Source organism: Ruditapes philippinarum, unplaced genomic scaffold, assembly GCF_026571515.1.
Source record: "Ruditapes philippinarum isolate M1 unplaced genomic scaffold, ASM2657151v2 ctg1514_1_1_1_1, whole genome shotgun sequence".
Lineage (NCBI taxonomy): Eukaryota > Metazoa > Mollusca > Bivalvia > Venerida > Veneridae > Ruditapes > Ruditapes philippinarum.
Genome location: NW_026863436.1, coordinates 76,074 through 100,770, shown reverse-complemented (window position 1 = coordinate 100,770; position 24,697 = coordinate 76,074). Strand labels below are relative to the sequence as shown.

The window sequence follows — 24,697 nt, the reverse complement described above, 5'->3', positions numbered from 1 at the left end:
TGCCACGGAAATTCTGGCGAGTAAACATTAACACACCATGTCAAATTATAGTGTGCAATATCTGCCTAAGTTCTCGATGTTTAAATAAATTTAATCCAGGCCGCCGTAATCAGAAAATAAGGCATTAGAAAATTAATACTATCATTTATATGTGCGCTTTCAATTGAATCTATGTCATAACAAATTGCAAGGTGAAGTATTGTTTAGTTTGTTTTGTTTGTCAGTGTAAGATATAAAGCATATGGAGAGTGCTTACAAATCAGGTTAATTTTTATAAATAAGTAAATAGGATTATTGGTCAATGAACCAGATCCGACTTTTGATGCAATCTAATTGAAACAGAAATTTTACTAAACAAAGCTAACTTTATTGACAAAAGTAACTTGACACTGTGGTGTAAATTAGTACGTTGAAAGTAGAAAAGTTATCATGAACGCAAACTTTTCATGTATATATATAATAAATGAAATGTTAAAGAGGCAGGTTACCAGTTATTATGGAACCTGGCTATTGATACCTTTAATTAATAATAATAATAATAATAATAACAATAACCTCAACAACAACAACAACAACAACAGCAATAATAATAATAACAACGATAACGATAATGATAATAATAATAATAATAATAATAATAATAATAATAATAATAAAATAATAATGATGATGATGATGATGATGATGATGATGATGATGATGATGATGATGAAGAAGAAGATGATGATGATGATGATGATGATGATATATGTTTCTATTGCATGTCAACGCACGTCATTCTAACTGACATACGGTACGACATGCGCAATCGCATTACGACAATGCGATACGACGGATGATTAACAAAATGGAAATTAATTTACAATGATAAAAGAAAACAATTTTACCTTGCACGTGTCACCGTTTATAAATGGTATGTTACAAAATATGTGAATCGTTGACATATTTATAGCAAACATTGGAACAACGACAAAGACTATAATTATTGCTAAAAGGGTAATTTTGGTCAGGCATTATGTTCTACAAATGAACTTTTTCCCTATGTGCCTGAGAGCGATTGGTTCAAATAGATAAAACATCCTTTAATATCGACAGGTCATGTATGGTTCATGTATTTTGCTATAAATCTTATGAATCTCAGTATGACGTAATAATATGAAATTCGTGAGTTACGGAAAATGTATCTTAAGTATGGAAATGAACCAGTACGTTCAAAAAATAGTTTATATGCCATTTACAAAACGTCCAATGTAGCTAAAAACAGTTCGGTTACACTTTGAAATAGTATTTTATTGATTATTACTAAAGTTACAGTCAGCGCTGAAACGAATACTTTGCAGCCACTGAAATTTTTGCTGACATGTTTAATATCTACTAAAAAGGCAAACAATGCTTATGTTTTCATGTATTACCACAGCTGAATAATATTTATAAAAGGGTATAAAGTCATATCTGATGAAAATGTTCATGAAAAGTAGATACAAACAATTATTTAAAGTTGTTTGAATTATATAAAGGTTGATTCTCATGACAGGTATTAAAGATTGTCTCTCTAATCTAACATACATTTATTTTAACAGTGCAGTGTAACAGGATAATTGAAAGAAAGAACCATTATTTTTTATATAATTTAAAAGGACTCATTTTTTAACAGGACTAGAAATATTCTTTTCAAATTAATAGAACAGGGAAAACCAGAATCCCTAAAGAAAGCCCAACACGGCATTACAGGCTCGGTTTGATTGAGCCAACTCATTTTGATATAGGTCTAGACCAATAACTTGTGTGTAAAATGTCAGATCATTTGCTCACTCCGTTTTCCCAGAATAATTATTCAAATTGTGAAATAATGATCAAAATATTAAAGTAAGCGTTGAAAAGGCTTTTCAATCAAGTTTAAATAAGGATATCACCAACATACGATTTTTTAATTAATTTCGAAGGATATATCTTAATAATCTTTTGCATATCTTTGTTTAAGAGCACCAGTTGATCTATGAGAAATTCAAATTTTATCGGTCAATTTAGGCTGAATTAAGTAGAGGCAGTTATACAATTTTCTGTATTTATTGTATATTAAATGATATTATATTTCACGGTTCCATTTTATACTTGTTTCTCTATATTAGCAAATACAATTATGATTAAGATAACAAGTATCATTTGAGCAATATATAACCTATGACATATGTTTATATAAATGTCAAATAATTGCTCAATGTCCCAATAAAGAGTCAGGCCAGATTTAATATTAATACCTTATTACACTGTTGATGGAAATAGAGGAGAGTGTGCCTCAAGATATGATTTTATTGCCTTTTGTTAGATTCCTTCCCGTCTATTTTATGAAGCTAATTCACCTGCTTTCTATGAATGTATGGTTTCAAAACAAATGTGCAATAACGTTATATAATGCCCGATAATTGTGACTTTATAAGCTGAAATTGATAAATCGACAGTTTGTTAATATCTAAAAGCGTTTTGTATTCATCTTGTAATAAGCATTTGTCAAACCTTGAATATTGTGTATCCAGTGACTCTCATTTCAAGAAATACTTCCTACTCAAAGTCAAAAATAAAAATGTCTGATTTTAAAATATGCGGTTTTATACATGCAATCAAAATATAATGCATATTGAATACTTTGCAATGACTATTTCACGCAGTTTAAGTAGCCCTATCATTTTTTTTTGTCAGCGAACTATGCAGTTGTAGAATCTTGTTTGCAGATTTGTTGTATAAAATACATTATGTAATATTTGTATTACACAGTGTAATATTTATTTACTATTAAGTATCATAATTTATACTTATATGCTTTTCTGTTCTACCTGATTAGGACTCGGGCCATTCAACATCAATTGGTTACGTAAGTGGAATAAATACATGTATGAAGTCACTGTATTTATAATTTTATAATTCTTATCTTATCTCATCCCTTTTAATGATATTAATTAAGCAAATATTTAATGATTATTACGTGAGATGTCATATAGGAAGGGCAAAGTTTAACCCACTTTATCTTTAAACATTTGGCTTTATGTAAACAACTGCTGCATCCCTGCACATATTTTAAACGTATTCAATAACTGTTTGTCGTATGTACATGTATGTATGCGAATTTGTTTCGATTTATCTTTTCTGTTTAGAAAGAAACAAAAACCATTTTCTTACTAACCCAAATATAAAATAAACGTAAACTTTGATAAAATTAGTACGACTATGATTAAATTACGCTGATTGGTAAATAAAGCAGATAAGATCATTCAAAGCCAGACTCGCTTCTTTAACCTGGTCTATTTAAAGGCAATATGGAGAGTTAGCACGAATGTTATAAATATTGTATCAAATAAATTGTATTAAACATGCTTATTTTTATTCTTAAGCACAAAAGATGGAATGTGAACAAAAGGTCATACGTAAAAAGGAATCGATGGAAGGTATGAGAGTGATGATATACAATGCAGGTAATTTAGGAAAAAAAATACTCAAAGAATTAAGCTAATCAAGTTCTATTTGCATTGGCATAATCTCACACAGTAGTCATTGTAAATCAATATTTTATAAATAAACTTATTAAATGAAGTGGTTGTTACGTTCATAACAATGTCATAATTAACGGCAGTCAATGCATCATGAATTATAAAACATGTGCTATTGGTATTTTTCTCTGTTTTTACATGGGTTTGAATCATTCTTCTTGGACTTTTATTTGATTTAAGATAGCGACAATTTCAATAACTGTTTTTTTTTTATAGAATAATTGCTAATTAAATGCTGAATGAAATCGGTCTTTAGTCTGTAGTATATATTTTTCTCAAAGTCGGTTGTGTTACATATTTGACGTAATTTAACGTATAGGAGTTGAAAGGCAAACTAAATACAACCTGAACAGTTTTAGCATGGCATGTCAATAGCGTGCGCGTTCAGTTAACTTGAACTGCTATCAGCAGTAGACATATTTTGACACCGTTAAAAAAGATAAGATGTTTATGTCATCTCTAAATGTACCATATGGTAATTTCAAGTAGTTTTCGAAGTTACTGGAATATATTTTATTCGACATTGAACTATTTAAAAGAAAATAATTCTAGTCAATCTGATAAATATCTATTATTCATCTCATTTACATGGTAACTAACCAGTTAGTTGATAATGTGCATGTACTTAGTTAGAAAATTATCTTGGTAATTAAGTGTTTAACTGTTGGCAGAAATATACTAAAATAGTCATGCAAACTCGTATTTCTGATCAATTTAAGATATAAATATATATGTGACACTATTGAAACTCACTACATATCAATATAAATAAATGTTGCCAAATAACTCTGAAAACTTTTTAGATTACATTTTATTACATGCAATTTTGTTACGTCATGGCCTTAGCATGTTTTAAATCAATAGAAAGCAAAACAATAACAGCCATACTCCTCTAGCTAAACTTTCATGGCATTGTTTACTGTTTTAGTGTATGTATGCAAACAAACACAGGATTCTAATAAATCCGCCATATGTTCATGAGCTTATATTGTTATTACATTATGTAAGTACATCATTTAGTAATGCAACTTTTTCAAAACATAAGCTTTTCAGAATTAGCCTACTAGTCTGACTTAACACCATAGAAATGTTCATTAAAAATAAACACATAATATACTCAAAATAAGCTCCCTTTAATCCGTGAACATACTAAAACGTTTTATAGACAAGATGCCGTCTGAAGTCTATAAGACAAGTATATAAATATCTATCTTCAGTTGTTGTTCTTTTTTTAATTAATTATTTGATTTGTTTTTTTCTAAGAGAAAAGAATGTAAAGTTCTATTGTTCAAGCATTAAAAATCCCTTGTTCCTGACAAACATAGATTGTTGTTGTTTAAAGTTTTCACTGGAATAATGGCCCCGTTGAGTGTATTCTTTAGAAATTAATCTATGTGGATTTTTTTGTGTTCTTTTGTTTGTAAACTAAATCTGATAATGAATACCGTTCTCTTGGATTAAAATCGTTGCAAATTTAAGAAATGATTTTTTTGTATTAAGAGAATGGAAAGATTGAATGAATTTCTTGTGGCAATCATAGATTGTGTTGTAATAGTGTTCACGTCGCGCAATATGGCCTGTAATAAATCTAGAAAATTTAATCATGTGGATTTGTTTGTGTTCATTTTGTTGTAACCTGATCTGATAAGAATACCGTTCTCTGATTAAACGTTCTGGAACTAAGAATGGATATTGTATTAAGAGTGATTTGAAAGATTGAATATTTTTAGATTTATCTCATACATGTCATATTCATTCATTGGTTATTAAATGTGAATTTTTAATATTGATTTTCTTATGTAATAAATGTCACTACCTTACATGTTTATACATGTGGGTAAGGAACATTGTAAATAATGTCATATGCTCATTAACATATTGAATTGAATTGAATCATCGGATAAAAAGACAAGGACACGGATTGTCTTACTAACACAAACACGATTATGTCTTAACCCTACTCGCTGAAACAATTCTTTTGAAAATGTAATAAAGTTGAAAAGGTAATTTCGCTTAACTGAAACAATCAACTGTCGTTTATAAACATTAGCAATGCAGCCGCAGAATTGATAAATTATGTAGTACTGTTTACACAAAGAATTAACAATATTGATAACAGCTTGAAAATAATTAATTCCATTGGTTGTTTACATAATGGAAGAAATTACGAGCATTATTAATTTATCACCATGAATAAATGATTACTTAATGGTCTGTATCTCAAAACAGCTGACAAAACCGCAGGTTGTTACTGATGTGTATTAGTTGGGGTAAAATGTTCCTCAATTATATGTGTATAGGTACACCTACTCCACTTTGATAGCATTTTAAATGATGCATGTTGCCAATCGAGTTTTAGTTGAATGTAAATATACACTTGTTTTGTAAAAGAGTTCAGATGTCTTTGGGTCGTAAGAAAACAAAAGCTGAATTTATAGCTTCTATGTGGGGGCTATTGATCTTATTGTGACCTCACTCAGCTTAACGCATGTAATGGTTGATATAATGGAAAGATACAACTAGGTTTTCAGAAAAAAAAGGCTGGATTCTCTTAGAAAGGTAATTCGAGTCTGTTCTGTAAAAATGACCACGGCAGATGCGGTATTGATATTTTGAAGACAAATATGACGTTTAGAACAGCCAAATTATATATTACACTAACTGCAACCTGGTCTGTCTATGATGTTTTCAAGCAGCTTTTCTATTTTATGAGTGAGAAATTATTTACAATAAAAGCTTTAACAATGACATAAAGTATTAAAATCATCTACAATTACGCTAATTCTTTTTATCTAAAACGAATAATTAAATTGGATGCATGTTTGTATAATTTAGCTTATTTTAAGAACGAGTTCAATTGTCTGACATATTTTAATTTAGATTTAAGGTTCGCGCAAAAACAGCTTAAATATTGAATAATTCTACATACATGTAACTAACCCTTTGTCTGTCTTAGTCAATGGGGACAGTTCTATCTGAACAACAAACTGAAGTCTTTTTACATCACTATGTTAAAATCTTGTTGACGGGCGTGATAGTTACAAGTACTGTTCTGCTTAGCTTATTAGTAAACAAAGTGACAATAGAAAATATTGTTGTTAAATCAAATTGACTGTACACCTCCAGTTTTAGCAATTGACATTTTTATATAAGCATCTGAAAAGAGAGGCAAATTCCTATAATTGCAAAGTGGAAGGATTAAGTGAGGCGTTATGTTTTGTTCATTTGCTTTTCCTTTGGGTTCGACTAGACTAGTCTGAATAATAAATAATCCAAACAGATCAAAAGGTCGAGCATGCCTCAGCTGTTTTCCATTTATTTCTTTATAAGACAAATTGCGCAATATTCGGCTGGAAAATTGCTCAATGAATGTATGCAAGACATATGTCAATATTGTTAAGAACATTGGCTCATTTATCAATATAGAAATAAATTTTGTCTTCAGCGAATGTTTCTTGTTTGAGATAACTCATTTGACTTGAAGCATGTAACTATACAATTGTTTAGTTTTAATTACTTTATTCAAAAGTTTTTAAGCAATAAAGCGATATGTTTGTGCCAGTCAAACATTTATCTTTTTAAATTTGCAAAAAATGCGTTTTCTGCACATAGCATAGGTACAAGCAAGTAGCTCATTTATTTAATCACATATTCTAAAGGTTAAGTACAAATAAAAGACACATGTGCTGATCTATTGCTAATATTTACCTACAAAATATCAATAGCATCAAGGTCGAAAGACTCGTCAACTTCATTTATTTAGTTATTTTATATAAATAGTAAATGTATTGTATAAGGTTACAAATGTTTAAATAAAACATCACAGTCTGCAATAAAGCAGACGAATCTCGGTTTAAACATATAACACAATTATTATACGACATTACGAATGTAAGCCGTGTAATTTAATGACATTTAACATTTTGCTGCATTGTTTTGTAAACATACATGATTTTACAATTGTTTTTTAATTTATTTTATTAAATCTACTAACATATTGTTGTGAATAATACATGAGCCTACCTTGCAAGCAAAAAACGAACAATTTCATTACAAGGATGTAAATGGCTATTGAATGTATCTGTATTTATCTTCACCATGGGGTTAATATTGCAACATTTGTAATTTAAGATTAAAATCTCTTACATGGCAATCATAGATTGTGTTTTCAAATTGATTATTTTGATCACATCGCTTAGTATGACCTATAATAAATCTTGAAAATTTAATCAAGTTTCTTTTAGTTTTAAGTTTGTGAAATCGAAGGGAAGGTGATCTAATTCGATTGAAATTCAGTTATTTGATTAAACACAGTTAAAGTAAAATATAAATATTGAAATATACACTGGTATAAAGATAACACGATTGTTTCATTATAATAATATTCACTTATAAAGAGAAACAATCACGAGGCAATAAAACGCATTGTCTGAATAACATAAACATGGTTATCCAAAGAAATGAGACTACGAAAACTACCTTTAAAAGTTTTTAATGTAATTTTGAAATAACATCTAAATATATGCTTTCCATAAGCCATCATCAGACTTACATTAACATATCATTAATGTTTCCACAGAATTGATAAATTCATTTCTATAGGGATGTTAACAAAATGTATTTACATTATACATAACACCTTGGAAGAATTAATTATAAGGTTGTTTACATAATGCAAGAATTTACGAGCTGCGAAACATCAACAATTTACAAATATGAATAACTGATCTGTTGCTCTGACTACTAAACTGTGAGGTTTACTAATATAGATTTCATGAGGCAACTTGTCTTGAAAATATCTTTGCAAAAAATATGCAACAATATACCTAATAAACGAGAATAACATCTTGATTTAACTACTTATAAAATATACAAACTTGCCAAATTGCCTTGTTTAGTTTTTGTCGTTTGGTTTATGTTTGTACCTTTAATTGTTCTTAGTTTTTAACTCAGGTATAAAAACATATTTTTTTCTGCAACATTTTAGTTGTTTTCCATTTATTATAACAATTCCTTTCATAGTTACATTAGAAAGTATTGATCTACTTTTGATTTATGAATCAAAAGCTTCATGTATGAAATAATTGATGCCATGAATGGACGCAACTGGCTATTCATGAAACAATACCTGATCTTTTCATTAATGTAATTTGAGATTATTCTGTAAATATGACCCTGTCGAAAGCGGAATTTTCATTATGAAAACAAATACAACGTTTGGACTCGTCAAAGTAATCATTATGTCTAGGTCAACTATATGTCCATGATGTTTCCAGGTAGTTTTCTTTTCTTTCTAATAAGTTAGAATTTAAAAGCTTTAGCCATGCTATCAACAGTTTGAATAATAATCTGAAATTCTCCTTTACGTTAGTTCGTTGATGTAAGCTTTGGCTCAGTTGGTTGTGAATTTGTATGATTTAAGTTAGCCAAATAGTCAGTTTCATTAAAATGATAATTGCTTTACATGGTCTCTGTTAAAGTTACTTCAATATAGATTATATGGTGTATTCAACTTTGCAGATATTTAATTAAGACTCAATATATTGGATATGACGTAAGTGTATTTATAATCATACTATTGAAGAGATTTTTTTTAATCAATTCATTGTATGTTTTAGTCAATTAAAGCAGTTATATTTGAAACACAAAACCAATACGTTTACATGTTACATGTTGACATTAGCGATAAAATAATATGCGTTTCAGCTTTCATATTCCACACAAGGAATGTCCCATGTTCTCTTTGATGTATACTAAATTATAAAAAATAGACGCTCTGACATAAACATAAGGTATAGTTTTGTTTAACCAGAATTGAGTGTTCACATTTACAATTAACATATATCTAAAATACATTTTCTAAAAAGATACAAACTATATTATTGCTAAGTGGAACGATTAAGTGAGGCGTTAGATTTGACGTTTTCCTCCGTGTTCAAGATCGATATGTCTAAATAGATAAATTGTACTAACAAATCAAAAGTTCGAGCATGCCTCAGCTGTTTTCAATTTATTCCTTTTATAAGATAAATTACGCAATATGTGGCTACAACGTAATGAATTATTTATTCACGCGGAATCGAATACAAACTACAATGTTCACTCCTTGCAATTAATTGATTCAATTGATGCATATAAAATATCTTTTATTAACAATTATTTTATCAGTAATAATCAAAAAAGCAAACCCTCTTTGCGTTTGAAAATTTTATGTCAGTATATGCATTTTTGTGCATACGTTTCAGCAAAACGTTTTGATATAGGAGATAATTATATTGGTCTTGGCTTTTTACCGATTAGTTAAGTAACTAACAACTTCTACAAAAAGCCAAATACGAAGATATATTTATATTTTCTAAAACATCAGAAATCGTTCATACAATTCTTCAATGAATATAATTACAATTAATTAGACTGTCTGCTTTTAGGCCGATTTTCCCATACTTTTATCTCGACAGTCAGTCCATTTAACAAGTTCTAAAAGTGTAATTTATATCAAGCCCTGTTTGAACTCCATATTAGATTACACAGATCTAAATTTTGAAATGTCACGACCTTTGCCTGTTCCACCTACTTCCTCTTTCAGTCTAGGTATTATCATAAATTCAGCATTAGAACACTAAAAATACATGTATATCTAAAAATGTCATTGTACAGGACTGTAACGGCACAAAATTTTAATCTTTGTACATAATTATATGGTTTTAGGATACTTATATCGTCAATTCTAACGAGTCCTATTAAACAGATACGGCAGTCGAGTGCGTTATTACACGCTAGACGACATATAAAATAATTGCTTACATATTATATGACGTCCAATATGACACCAATAAACGTAAAGGCGCCAAGAAAATTACTAATACGCTCTATGTATTTCAACACATTTTATCTACCCTCTATTATATAAACATTCTGGTCAGAATGGAATTTTATATTAATAACTATTGCGTAGTAGTAAAACAATGTATTATCTATCGTTCAAATGCTTTGTAAAAATTAGACAATCATGCCTATCGGCGTTCGTGTAATATTTCAGCGCATCTGTACTCGAACCGTACATTTTTCTACACCAACGCACCTAAAATTTATATCTATTTACAACACTTTACATGGATACATTATATTCCTTGCAGTTTACAATGTTGTATAGGAAAATACGGAGAATATTAGCTGAATAAGAGCATGAAATATAATAATGTTGTCATTCATAAATTACTGTACACGTAGTGCTAACCTCAAGACAACATTGAAATGTCCCAGAGATGAATGCCACAAAATGTAAGGCAATCTCTCTAGGGAAATAACAATGATAAAGAGCGGACATAAGCATATCAAATGTATAAATAATTGATAATATACAAATGTATGAATAATTGACAATCTGCAATAACAGATCACAATATACATTTTATTGAAATAGAATAGAAAAAGCAACATCAAATTTGAAGAACAATATATTCAAGCTTTTATAAATTCCATCTAATTTGACAATACGGTCATTCATATAAATGATTTAACCATATTAATGTTTGCCAAAATCATAATATATTTATGAGACAAGAATATCTCTGTAATATTTGTCAGTCTACTTTGCTACTTTCTGCTGTAAATTTTCGAAAAGAAAAATCTAAGCTGGAGAGGGTTATGCAAAAAGTAACTGCATAATATTCAAATCATTGTTATCAGGTACTTTGAATTCTACTAAATGTAGTAATTTACTATAGACGGATCTATAAATCTTAAATGCTTACCATCGATTTGATTGGATGGGGGGAAAAATCCTCATAAACTTGTCAAGAATACATTTTTATGCCACATTATTGTCATATTTACTCTATGGTAATATTGAACAGTTAATTAATTTCTCACGAGATCTTAGGATATGTTTCTACGCAGTAAATTCATTCATTTTACTGTTTGCTATCAAGGGTTACGAGCTATTTTTAAAATGCTCATGTTCGATGATAAGATACCACTCACATCTGTAGAAGCATTTGTTTTTTCATATATACTTTATACACAAAACATTTATATATATACGTTAAACTACATTAAACGAAAACAAAAAATATTTCAAGGATATCACAAACATTATTTTGTAACTTAATTACATTTATGAGTATACTTTTTAAATTGTTTTAATAACCGTATATAACGCTTGCCATAAAGTAAAATAGCCGTTTTAATTGCAAATGAAAATTTTAAAAGTTGAAAATAGCTCGACTGTATTTAATAAACCTACTTTAACAAGAAATTTCCAGATAAGATTTATTTTTAATTACAAACGGAACTGCATTTGCTCACTTCACATGAAAACATCTCTTTTTAAAGACATACGCTCTTCTCAAAGATATCAGTATTCCAGTTTAAGTAACAAAATGTTTAATAGTTATCAAATCGTCTTTCTTCACAGTGTGGAATTATGTCACTTGGTCAATGCATTTCTGTAAGTATGCATTCTGTTAGTATACATTAAACACAAACAAACAGTTTAGTTGCGTTTAAGTGTCATTATATGGATAAACAAGATATTTAAACACATTGCTATTTTTCAACATTGATTTTATTTCATGCTTATGTAAGATCAGGCAAGATGCAATATCGCCATGTTATTACATTTACAATGGACGCAGAAGTGATTGTGCCTGAGGTTATGGCTTTATTGCAGTGTGTATAATCCCCCCCCCCGTCTTTATTACTGGTGTGATAGCAAGGTGTTTATCTTAAAATAGTTATTTCGTAAAAATGTTTCCCACCTTCTATTTCATTGATAATTTTGATTTAGTTATTGCAAACCCCATAGAAATTTATTTTTGATTTTTTGTAAAAAAATATTTTTACGATTTAACTTATATCTGTCGGATATTATTAACTAATGTTTGAAGACATTTAACTTCAATATGAAAATGCTACTTTTATAATGGTATTTGATTATAATTATGTATTGTGCAGAGCTACCCTAGAGGTACAATCCTAACTTTTCTAAATAATTTTAAAGAGTGTAATTGAAAAGAAAACACTCAAGAAGATACAACAATACAGTTATTGTGTATTTAACTATCATTATATGTTATGATGCTTCATAGTTAAGACTAGTTTTATTAGACATTTTGTTATAATTATATATTCAGTTCATTGGTATTCCTAATACTTATCAAACTCTATTTCCTTTTAAACCTTTATTTTTTAGTTTGATCTCATCATTATTATGATTCATATGTCATCTAACACTATTGCTACCATATTCAAATCGAGTGACAACTATCTCAAGAACAAAACGTAGAGAGAAATGTAGTAAAATCTATTATATCTATAATAGAACACATCTAATACCATTGATGATCTGTTGAGCTATAAAGACAACAAATTGTCCACACATTGATTCGTATTCAAAACAAACACAACATCTGAATTTAATAAACTATATTTTCTTTTTTTAGACAGTATAAAAATCTAGCTATAATGGAAATTATGAATTTTTAATCGGAAATATTTTCTCAACAGCATTTATTTATGTTCCTGAATTCATTTTTGTTGTATTCTTAATAAAAAGGAGTTATCCCGATTCAACAAGAAACCGCATGGGAACTTGCAGGTGGTATGGTATGGTATAATATGAAGATAATTTTTCAAACACTAGATAATCAAGGGTGGTAGTTTATCATATTCTATTTACATTGGCTTCATCTCCGAGACTTGTCATTGTAAATCAATACTGTACCAATAGGCTTATTAGATGAAGCTGGTTTTTATGTACATAACAATATCATAATTAACATCAATCAATACAATAGCATTAACCATGCAACCCCAATGTCATATCTAGTTTATTTTATATCAACTTTATTTGCATTTGAATATTTTTGTTTATTCAAAAATAACACTTGTTATTCAATACAAACAATTAAAAAAAAAAATACGCAAACAATATGCACTTATATTCAAACCATGTTTTTGCTTGTAAGTAACAGCTTGAAAACTGCACTGAAATTAAATGGCATGTTTCCAACGCTTTATCATTTATTTCATCAATGATTTAGATATCAACTCTAAGTATAGATAAAACGTGTATTTGCCCATTCACTGACATTGAGCGTGTATTTTCCCTTGTACTTTACAATACGAGTGGATCTATAAATCATAATATCATAATCGCATTTACTCTTTTTACATGAACTTACATAAAGCAAGCATTTCCTTGTGTACATTGACTTATATTAGGCGTGAATTTTCCCAGTGTACAGGAACGTGCAGCAATCATTTTAACATGCATTTTCCTTTAAATTTGCATTTTCTCTTGAATTTACATGATACCAGTGTAGATATAATGTTGTTATCAATGATATTATTGTATATTGTCAGTGTTTGTAGATTTTTAACCCTTATTGCCAATATTTTAGAAATAATCCCCCAACAAAAGTATGATATGGACATTGCTATAAACATATTAATTCTTTTTTAACTGCCAATAATTTTTAATCATTTCTACATTACTTCCATTACAAACAACATCTATACGTTATTTCATCCAATAGATAAAATACAACAAGATGCTAGTTATTCAAGAAGAGTTTTCTGGTACTGTTATAAAGTGTTAAAAGGATTTTACGCATCTTTTATCACACTTATAGATCATCCATTATTTACTGTGTATTTGAATTTGCCTGCTTTATTACTTCATTGAGCAATCTACGTTTTCGTATTTTAGAGAATATATTTTCCCTAAACAATCAAAGGAAATGAAGGCTTTCATCTTAAGAAGGTTATTTAAATGTTCATATACAAACATGATTTAAGACACCATTGCACAATTCATAACAGTTATTTATTTCATATAATTTTCGTCCAGACAAAAATTCTATTCAATAAAAGCGATTTACAGAGGTTACTTCCCTTTGATAATAAACTCGCAGAAAAAAATATATTGAATGTAGTATTGAAAATTATTATATCAACATTACTTATAGATTAAAACAAAAGCACAGGGACAAAAATCGGTTTGCACCACACATTTGTACCACATAAATACATATATTCAATGTTGCCAACAATAGCTATAATTGCTAAACATTGAAACAACCGGGAAAGAAATAATGATTGCATTATAATAATTATTTCTTAAATTACATTTTATTTTGTACAATTTGGCTGGAGAAACCCGCTATAACTATTTGAATACACGCTCTGAAAGTTGAACGTTATGGAACCACATTTTTAAGTGAATGTTTGCATCAAAGGGTTCATCAAATACGATAATACCATTTACTTATCATTTAAATATGATCTTACTGTAATAATTAGTTTTTATCAACACCTTTTACAAGTGCTATATCAACTTGATCATCATCCTTAACACTTGTAACAAATAGCATCGCCTTTTTCATAACATTAAAACACATTTTCAAAATCAGTCAAGGTAATTAATAGTTTTATATCATACAATGAATGTATCCTGTTCGATAAAAAGCATATCAGACATGCTTATTTCAAGTGTTTCCGCCGTGTTTTATTATTAAATCAACCAAACGATTTATCTTGCTATGTAAATTTGTCTGAATCGGATCATTAATAGCTATATCATTCACACTTATCTTTCTTAAGCTTATAATTTTAATTTCAATTCATATGTAGTACTCAAAATGAAGAGAATTCATTGAATAGTGATTTATTCTAAAAGCAAAGTAAATCGCGAAGAAAAGGACTAAGTTAAGTGCTTTTATATCAAGAAATGCAATGTTTTTAATATGAAAAAATAACATAACATAGATAAATCAAGTCTGCATAGGTATATACATTTTCCATTTGTAATTTAATAACTATAACATGTATAACAAAATAAAACACATAGATACAAAAAAAAACACTTACCAACATTTAGTTCAAAGTTATTCTGCGCAGCACGTGTTGTCAAAACACCCATAAGAAGGAGAACAAATACCATTTCACCATATCCGTTATCCGCCATGCTTTTCATTTTTCATTCTGTATCATTATTTAATGAATAAATTATCTGTCGCATGCTCTTTTTATACTCATTTAATCTCCGTCGCGCTTATTTTAATGACGTCATATTATCCGGCACTTCATTTGATGAACCATCAATATGTGTACTCAGAAATCCAATTAACAGTACAAAAAAACCTGTTAAATTTACGGTCACCAATATCTGTTAGAAAACAATACGAAAATTACCCTAAACATGATGTTCAGCGTTTTATAGCGATTCTCGCTGATTTTTTGTATGCCATGTTATAACAGAGAGTGGTTCTCTATACTTTAGTCAATAGAAAAGGTATGCAGTAGAGTCATGCAATTGGCTTTCCAATGGTCGATAGACCGGATCGGTATTAAAGCATTATAATACTTTAAGCGCTGATAGTAAAATAGACACGTTTAGTGTAAAGCTATAACGTTATAGAATAATTATATTTGTAAATTAATATATATAGCTATTTACTGTAATTTTTACATAGCACGAAAAGTTTGAACGAAGAATTATTAAGTGAAAACAATGACGTTTATAAAGTTTTGCATTTTAATTATTATTTTGTATTCAAATAATATAACACTTATTTGTTAGCAGCTCTTTCACTGATGAACAATAAGAAATCTAGGTACATAACTAAGTCATTAGGCCAAATGTTCAAAACAATCATTTCTACAGTATAAAAAGTAAAACAAATTATGCAACTTTGTTGCCTACATGTAGCACATATAACAGGTTAGAATGAAAATCGACTTAGTAAAAATAATAAATAAAAAGTAAAAAGTAAAAAAAAAATATCTGAAGTTTATAATTTGATTATTCAAATCATTATCATTTTGCAATCCTTTCTTTCTTTTTTTCTTGGCAATATTGTTATTATTGTAATAAGATCTATAATTATTGTAATTAGTAATTTAATCATTAATTTTAATATATCTATCATCATTACTATAATTTTTATTATAGATGCAACGTTATTATTACCACCATGATCATCATAATAATCATGATTATCACAAATATAAAAAAAGGAAATTTTTAGTATCATTTGTTATTGCCATATTTCTTGTAATTCTGGAGTATTCTTTTTCTTTTCATCGTCTATATAATTTCAATATTCATTCTGCTATCGTACTGTGTGTGACTTCAAAAGAATAGGTTCTGCATTGACTCATTTTATTGACGATTTATTGCTTATCTGTATACATCTATGATATCATACATCTGTTGTATTCAGACAATAGACTCTAACAAATGCAAACAAAATATGCATGCACAAGCCTATAAATTATGCACTATCCGTTACGATCTTGTTATTCACCCTTACCACGATGCAGGAGCTTGTTTGTAAAATCTGAACGAAGCTATTTCCTTCTGTTTTATGTACTGAGTAAAAAGCGAAAAGTACAGACCATAATCTGTCTTTCTTTGCATTTTTCACATGTGTAGATTCAGTTGCCACAAACAGGCCAATGGGTTTAAAAGCTATCGAAAAAAATCTTTATAATTCAGATTAAACCCTTATTGCGACATTTGACTGGATTAATTTGAAATAGTTTTAATTACATGATTTGACCAATCCACAGATTACTGTTGTTTCTGTAATATATGTGTTAATTTGACAACCTTTGATGTTTGTTTTTACTTTTATACCGAATGCCCTATAATATGAAACTAAAGTAAACCGATTTTATTGTGACTATATTAAAATCTAGCATGTAACACCTTGAGCATTTTTGTGTTTATGCTTACGTGATTATATGCACACACACTTGTACCTTATTTCAATAAAAAATCTATATTGTTCTTTTTTTTCAATTTGACTTTAAATTTATATACGCATACATACTGATGAATGTATGTCTTTTCAAGCAACATTTGTCTTTTAAGATCACACTTATATTAATTTTGATTGTGGTTTAAATGAATTTAGAACTAAATTTTGTGTTGGTGTTAGGGAATGCAAGCATTATGTAACAGTACAGTTTCCGTACACAGGTTATGCACCTCAATCAATACATAGGACGCAGATTAACATCCGTCATGCCGAATGGACTATTTTGTACAAAAAGAGATATCGTTTATATAATATTAATTTAAAATGTTAAATTTTCCTTACACACATATTACACTGTACTACATGTAATCACAGTAAACGAAAACATAATTACCACTTAAAATAATTGGAATATTAAGCACTCAGACAATTTCTAATGGAAAGATTAATCTAAGACGTTGTTTTCCTTCTCCTTTTAATACAATGCCTTTTGCATTGTAATTTTTCGTGAGATTAGTCCCAGATAAGAATTTTAAGCCACACAATGAAGCTCTTAGTATGTAGGAATAAAAAATTAATAAGATTTGTAAACAACATCAAACGGCATATTGCATTTTACTGATGCTATGCAAAATTAATTACTTCGATGCTTATGAAGATTTAACAGATATGTCATCTATCAATTCTTTAAAGTGTATAACAATATAGATATTAATATGATGATAAGAAAAAGGGGTGTAACATTTGTAGGTTCAATGAGAATGCTGTTTAGATGTAAAGATGGCACGGTTTGTTGCTGTGGAATATGCAATTTGCTAGTCACATTGAGAACATATTTAGCAATAATCGAACTTCTTTCAATTTCAATTTAAATATGCTTTATATTTGTTAAAGGGTATAAAACTATAGCTTATGAAATATGTTTTTTTTATAAAATAAAACATTAAAATCATATTGCTTCCATACTAGTATGGTATATTCTCGAAAGAATTATAATATAATTATAATATAAGAAATCCTTGTTAGATAAAACACATGACTATTGTACATGAACAGAATAACATGTCCCGGATAAAATGATATGCAGCTATTTTAAGTAGATTTCTATCCGTGTTTTTTTTGCAATGATTTATTTCCTTTCACCTTTAAGGCATTTTAAAACCTTATTCTCACCATACAATCATTTTGGGAGACTAGTAATATGTTGAAAAAATTAAACAACAATTCTTTGCACTAGATGTTTAGCTTTTAAATTATACACTTATGATCAATATTTACAACAATATCTTTTATTTCTCATCCATTGTGTCAGATATCGTCTGACTGTTCCAAAGTGGAAGTCACACATACCGGACTTTTATTTGTCTCTACTTTCAGTTCAACAATCCTCAAGGGAATGCGATTTGCCTGAATTTGTCATATGTCATTATGCAAATAATCTACATAGATTTCTTTATGTCGAGAACATGTAATTGGCATTTTGAACGAAATCTGCTCCAAACCATTGAAAGTCTGACCCAAATGAAGAAAGCCCTTTGCGAATAAAACGTGATTCGTCTTTATCGTTTTGTGTTCATTTTAAATCGTTGAAATAAATTCTTAAGTTGTTGCTAGGCCTGCGCCATAAAGAGGTCTTTTCAGAGGAGAGATGATTTCATTTTGTCATTAAAAGAATATAAAAAACCGAATATAAGAGTTTAACCTTTCTTTTTTGTTTCTATTGTCATCAAGGAATTTTTGCTTTTCAAAAACGTATTGAAGAAAACATGAAAAATGATCCGACAATATATATGTCTGCCCAATGAAATATAATAGAAAGAAATAAGATAAGGACTTTTTTCGCTGTTTTAACAAAATATTAATATTACTATCATTAGAATTTATACTTTCCGTTGAAACTTCTGTACTAACAACAAAACAAAGACAACAAACAAGAACGCAATTGGCCACATGAAACTTGTTTCAATACGTTTTGATTTTAAAGCAATCTTATTTCGGATCTGATAAAAGAAAATCAAAATTTTATCTTAAATATGCAGCAATACCGATATAAAAGCGTAACATGTGCATATATTGATCATTACATCTAATGCATTCTTGTAAATTTACAAAAATCAACAAACATATGTTGCAAATAGTTGAAAATGATATTTCTGGCGTTTACAATGCAAACTACAAATGTAATATTTTAGATATCTCCATATGTCGCCACTGATCAAATTGCCACAAATGCAAACATATCATCTCAAAATATCTTGAAGATAATTCATTAAAAACCAAGTCTGAACTATAAGGTCAATATTATAATCAATTAGTATCAGAATATACCATTAGTATCAAAATATAAAGTTATATCAAATGAAAAGGAAATACGATAGTTCTATTAATGAGCATCGTCAGAATATTTTGGGTCAATTCATGACACTGATTAGCCATTGCATTCATGTTGACACTTATATCTTACAGAAATTCCTATCGTATACAATAGCATTTTCTCTGTATTTCTATTTAACATAATGAAGATTAGCAAAATCTAAATTCAGTACCTCAGATCAAAAGTAACAAAACTGTATATTATTTTTATGAATGAGTTGCATTTATGGGTAAAATGGCATCTTTCCTTGAAAAAAATAAAAAAAAATATACATGAATGTCATTTCGGAATTGGTGAAAGCAGATTTATCTTGGTTTTAAAGGAATACTTTCATTTTCTAAAGTACGTGTTTGAATTTAAATTCGAGTGATACATCATTGACTAAGATATGGTGCTTAGGGGAATTGATCTAATTTGAAAATGTCTACAAAATAAATAACCTTCCAGCATTTGTTTAAACTCGTGCGTTTCTTTTGTCAATAACACTCATATGAAGGAGCATACAATATGACTTTTATGCCTCCTTCATTGTGAATTGACATTTCAAAATAATTATATTATACCAAATACGATAGCCGTAACATTAAAAATTCACAACTGTATTCTGCACAATCTGAACATTAGATATACATAAAACGAAACAAGAGTAAATGCTAGTAAAAAGTGCTTTATAAATAAAGAATAATAACAATTCAATTAATAAAGAGTGACCAATGTTAGGCTTATTGTTGTCTTAACAAGTAAGACTTTGATGAACATTTTATAATTTAATTTATAATTCTTCAATCTTCAATCTTAAGAAATCCACTTGCTGAACGAATTGTATTATATCAATGTTTCCTAAAGAACTATATTCAAAGTAAAGCAATGAAATTCTAGAATGTGTGTTTATATCTATCTTGCTGAGGCCTGACTTAAATTCCCAATGGTCTGTAATAAAAAAAATAATCATTTTGTGGCAATTGAAAAAGTGTTTAGAAGCCGAAAAGTCAAAAATGTTTTGTTACATACGTCCACGCCTACGTTGAATCGATCTCACATTCGGATTGAATTATTTATCTATGTTAACAGTGTTGTCCACGGCGTGGTTCTAATGTATCTATTGAGCGTAAACATTACAAAGTGTTATCAACATTAAATGAACACAGTCCAAATACCGTCCATTCACACTTATTTGCAGACAATATCACAGAGGGCATATGAACGTCACCTCGCTGTGCAACGCACAGTATGTGACAAACACAACGCGACAGGCAAGGTACGTAATCATATGTATGCATTAAATTTCTCAACATAAAGTACAATTTACATTGCATTATTCTAACAGTATCAGTATAGTATCGAATACAGTTTTATCTTTGTTGACTATTTTACGAAACATTTAGGGCATTATAAATAATTACGACGACAGATTTTATGGTCAAGTGATTAACAAGTCGGATTTGTAATCTAACGATTGTTGGCCTCGTGGGTTTAAATGCCGCCAGGGGCAAGCTGTTGCTCCCTTAAGTAAGAAACTTTACACTCATTGCTGAGTACTGGTTGGTTACAGGAACGGATTCGAGAGTCAGTGTTTTAATAACCATATAGTTTTCAAAACAATCAAACTTAAACAAAATTAGTATCAACAGCTGTTGCATACGGACAGCATGTACGTGAGAACTAAATACTCAAGTACCGCAAAACATATCGATAATTTCTCTTTGCTAACTATCCATTAAGGCTGACATATTTCCATTTCTCTTTGTCATTTTAAAAACGTCAATTTTATGTTTCTACAACACTTATTAATTTATGGTTATCATTTAAGCCGATTGACATCGGAAAATCAAATTATGTACTATCAACGGGATTGCATTTTGCTATTAGAGGGATTGCACGCTAAAAAATGCTTGTATTTTTGCAATAATTGGGATTACATTGCATAGCTAAAAGGTTCTCAATATCTGCTTTACGTTTTATTTCTGTATTATTTACAAGTTAAGTAAGACCATTTATAATACTTTTTGCGTCCAAACATGCTGATATTATATGTTGATTACATTTATATTTGTTCTTGTTCTACAAGAGGTTCATCTGATTTGAAATTGTAAATATTTGATAACAATGATATACAGTTTAAACAGCCCATTCAGTCATATTTCACCTGAATCATGCAATGGCTCATTTGAATTTGTTTTGATTTTATATATGTTTATATGAACTTGTTTTCTTCAGAAAATATTATTTTTGGATTGTAGGTTGTATAGATAAATTGTGTCATAATGTGAGTATATGAACATATCTCTTAATTAAAAAAATCATGTTTGAGTTGGTAATATACGTATATTTCTTAAACTATCAAATATGTTTATTAATGACATTCGAGATATGTGGGTTGTAAGTACGTATGTGTCTATTTCGAAAACAATAATTTGATATGCTTTTATGTAAAAAAATAACGCTTTAATGGTCAATATATATTATTTTTATCATTCTTTTTTATTCCTATCATGATATTACAATGATAACAAAATGGATCTGGTTTAGCATATTCAATAGCAAGGTTCAAATATAATCAAGAACTAACGAGACACATTTTATTCTTTTCCATAACAAGGAGTGCTCAAATATTCAGACATTTTCTAATTGCAAGTCTTACCTTTGGTGATTTCTTCTTTAACAATGTCGCGATTATCTGAATGATATGTTTTGATAAAGATGAGCAATTATAGTCAGACAATCATCTATAAAGATGTCTCGTCTAGAAATACAAACCATAATTTTACATAATCATATGCTTGATACTGGAGTGACAGACTGCAGGAGTATATCTATTAGCATATCAACAATAAACCCTCTTTTTCAGTAGCTTTTTAGGACAATATTGCACACACTATTTGCTTTAAGAATAATAAAAAAATTCGACAGTGATTGACCCGTATATACAAAATAATCCTTGTTTACGTTGATACAGGTTAAAAATTCTAATAAAGTCATGATTTTTCAACCTTATGATTGTTGCAATGACAATATATGATAATTAAATAATGGTTTGGTTAAATTGTTTCATTATGATTAGAGTATTAGTGTTTCTATGAAATTAATTAGATTTCTATTAAATTGTATGCAAAGAATTCAAAGTTATTTAAATCAAATTATTTCTGATATTACTTATTATTTTATAAATTCTGAGTCCTCTTAGATGTGTTTTTCAAAATGTTGTCTTATGAGGAAACATGGTGTTAAGATGTTAATAAAAAAACATAGGCCGGTTCAAGGGATGTAAGATATATTGCATTTCCTATCGTCTCAAAAACAAAGCCTGTCTTTTTCAAAAAAATTTTCTTGTTTTTGCTCTTTTCAACCTTTAATTTAGGGGGGCAATGAATATAGTCGTTGGCAGGAGCTTGAAATGTTTAATGCAGTTTTTGAATGTGTCATTCTTTTACCAAATACACATGGTTTACATTTAATGAAACCAATTTCGCTTCTGTTGTTTGAGATTACCTTTGACGTTTCTAGAGTTTACCTCACACGTAACTGCTTCTTATAGTTTTACTATTATCAAGGGAATATTATCTGTTATACAGTGTCATGTAGCATAAAATAAACATTTATCAACATAGAGTTGAAAAGAAAGCATTCATCGAAATCCAATGATACTTGTTACAGAATGATTTTGGTGAAAATTTGAAAGAAATTTAAAATATGTTAATCTAGTCAGGATGTGATAACGCATAGTAACAACTTCTATACTTCTTGTATTAGGTGTATATGCGAACGAAGATAAAAGCGAAGTAAAAAGTACAGATTAGCTTTAATGCAAATATACCCTTAAACATCTTTTAAACCTAAAATTTTTATATTATTATATTGCTTTAATGTATCACCAATCGTTTATGTGTTACTAAATAAATACATTTTCCAATAGTCATTTGTCAATATTCAGTAGAAAAAGCTACTCAAATAAACCTGTTCTTGTTTTTAAATTTTGAAGCAGTTGTTCAAAGCTTCAGAAAAAAGCACAATATTCTTAACTTCCCTCATGTTTTAAATAAAACGTTGAAAAACATTACCATTTGTCATTAGGAAACAACCATTTAAGATACTCAGCACGTCAATTGCTTTATCATTAACATCCTAAGCTGAATGACAGCATACAATTGCATTATATGTAAACATACATTGAAAGTGTCTTCATAAAAGCTTTTAAGGGTGAAGGAAGTGGATTCGGTTTACAATAAAGAATAGCTTGAAAGTGATTGCGGTTTTGCTGTAACTCTTTTTCTTTAAATTAGTGTTTTTTATATAAAAATTTTAATTTTAAGATACTTACGAAGATAGCTACAGGTATAAGCTCACGGACAAACCGTCCAGTTCGTTTCTGAAACCAACAGGTACTGAGCAATGTCTGTTACGTTATTTGTGTCGACTTGCTATTGACTCGGGTTGATGGGGTTGAGGTACACGGCTAGCAACCTCAATAATACAGTTAACAACATTTCGAGCATGTCGCCACATTAACTTAACATACCTAAAATACTTTTTATCATTTATATTTCACAGAATTTTTGGTCATGTTAGAAATGCAACAGCAAGTCTTAGCATATACGATACTAAAGCGTTCTTTTTTTCGCTTTCAAAATAATTCATAATTTTAATTAAATACTTAATCAATTGAATTCCAGTGAAAATCTAAATCCCTATGGCGTGATCTAAAATATATCCATCACATTGAAGATTACCATTTCTAATTTATGTTTCAGCGAGTTCATCTTTTGTCAAATGAAAATACTAGATTATAAAATGTCAAATAAAATGTCCATTATTATCCGCATACGATATTTTATATATAAAAGTTACAACATGGCCATTCTGAGAATTCAGCAATTACGAAGCATTGGGGAATGACTTCCTAGTTCTCTTATTTAAATGATTATTGTAGTTTACCAGTGATGCCTATATAGAGGATGTGAAGTGCTGATCATCACCGGATAAAATCGCATGTATAATTGTGTTACATGAAATGTTAA

At 29.0% G+C, this 24,697-nt stretch overlaps 1 protein-coding gene across 3 annotated transcripts in view; it reads right to left on the bottom strand.

Moving 5' to 3' along the window:
* LOC132722108 (glutamate receptor 1-like) overlaps positions 1-15,843 on the bottom strand; it is a 38,610-nt gene extending 22,767 nt beyond the window's left edge. For 2 of the 3 annotated variants that reach the window (XM_060706542.1, XM_060706541.1), the window contains exon 1: positions 15,414-15,842. In XM_060706542.1, coding sequence (XP_060562525.1) covers positions 15,414-15,519 — 106 coding nt within the window. In that variant the 5' untranslated portion in view covers positions 15,520-15,842. Of the gene's footprint in view, positions 1-15,413 lie in introns of all 3 variants that reach the window. The other variant, XM_060706540.1, reaches the window with a different exon arrangement.
* Positions 15,844-24,697: the final 8,854 nt, after the last annotated feature.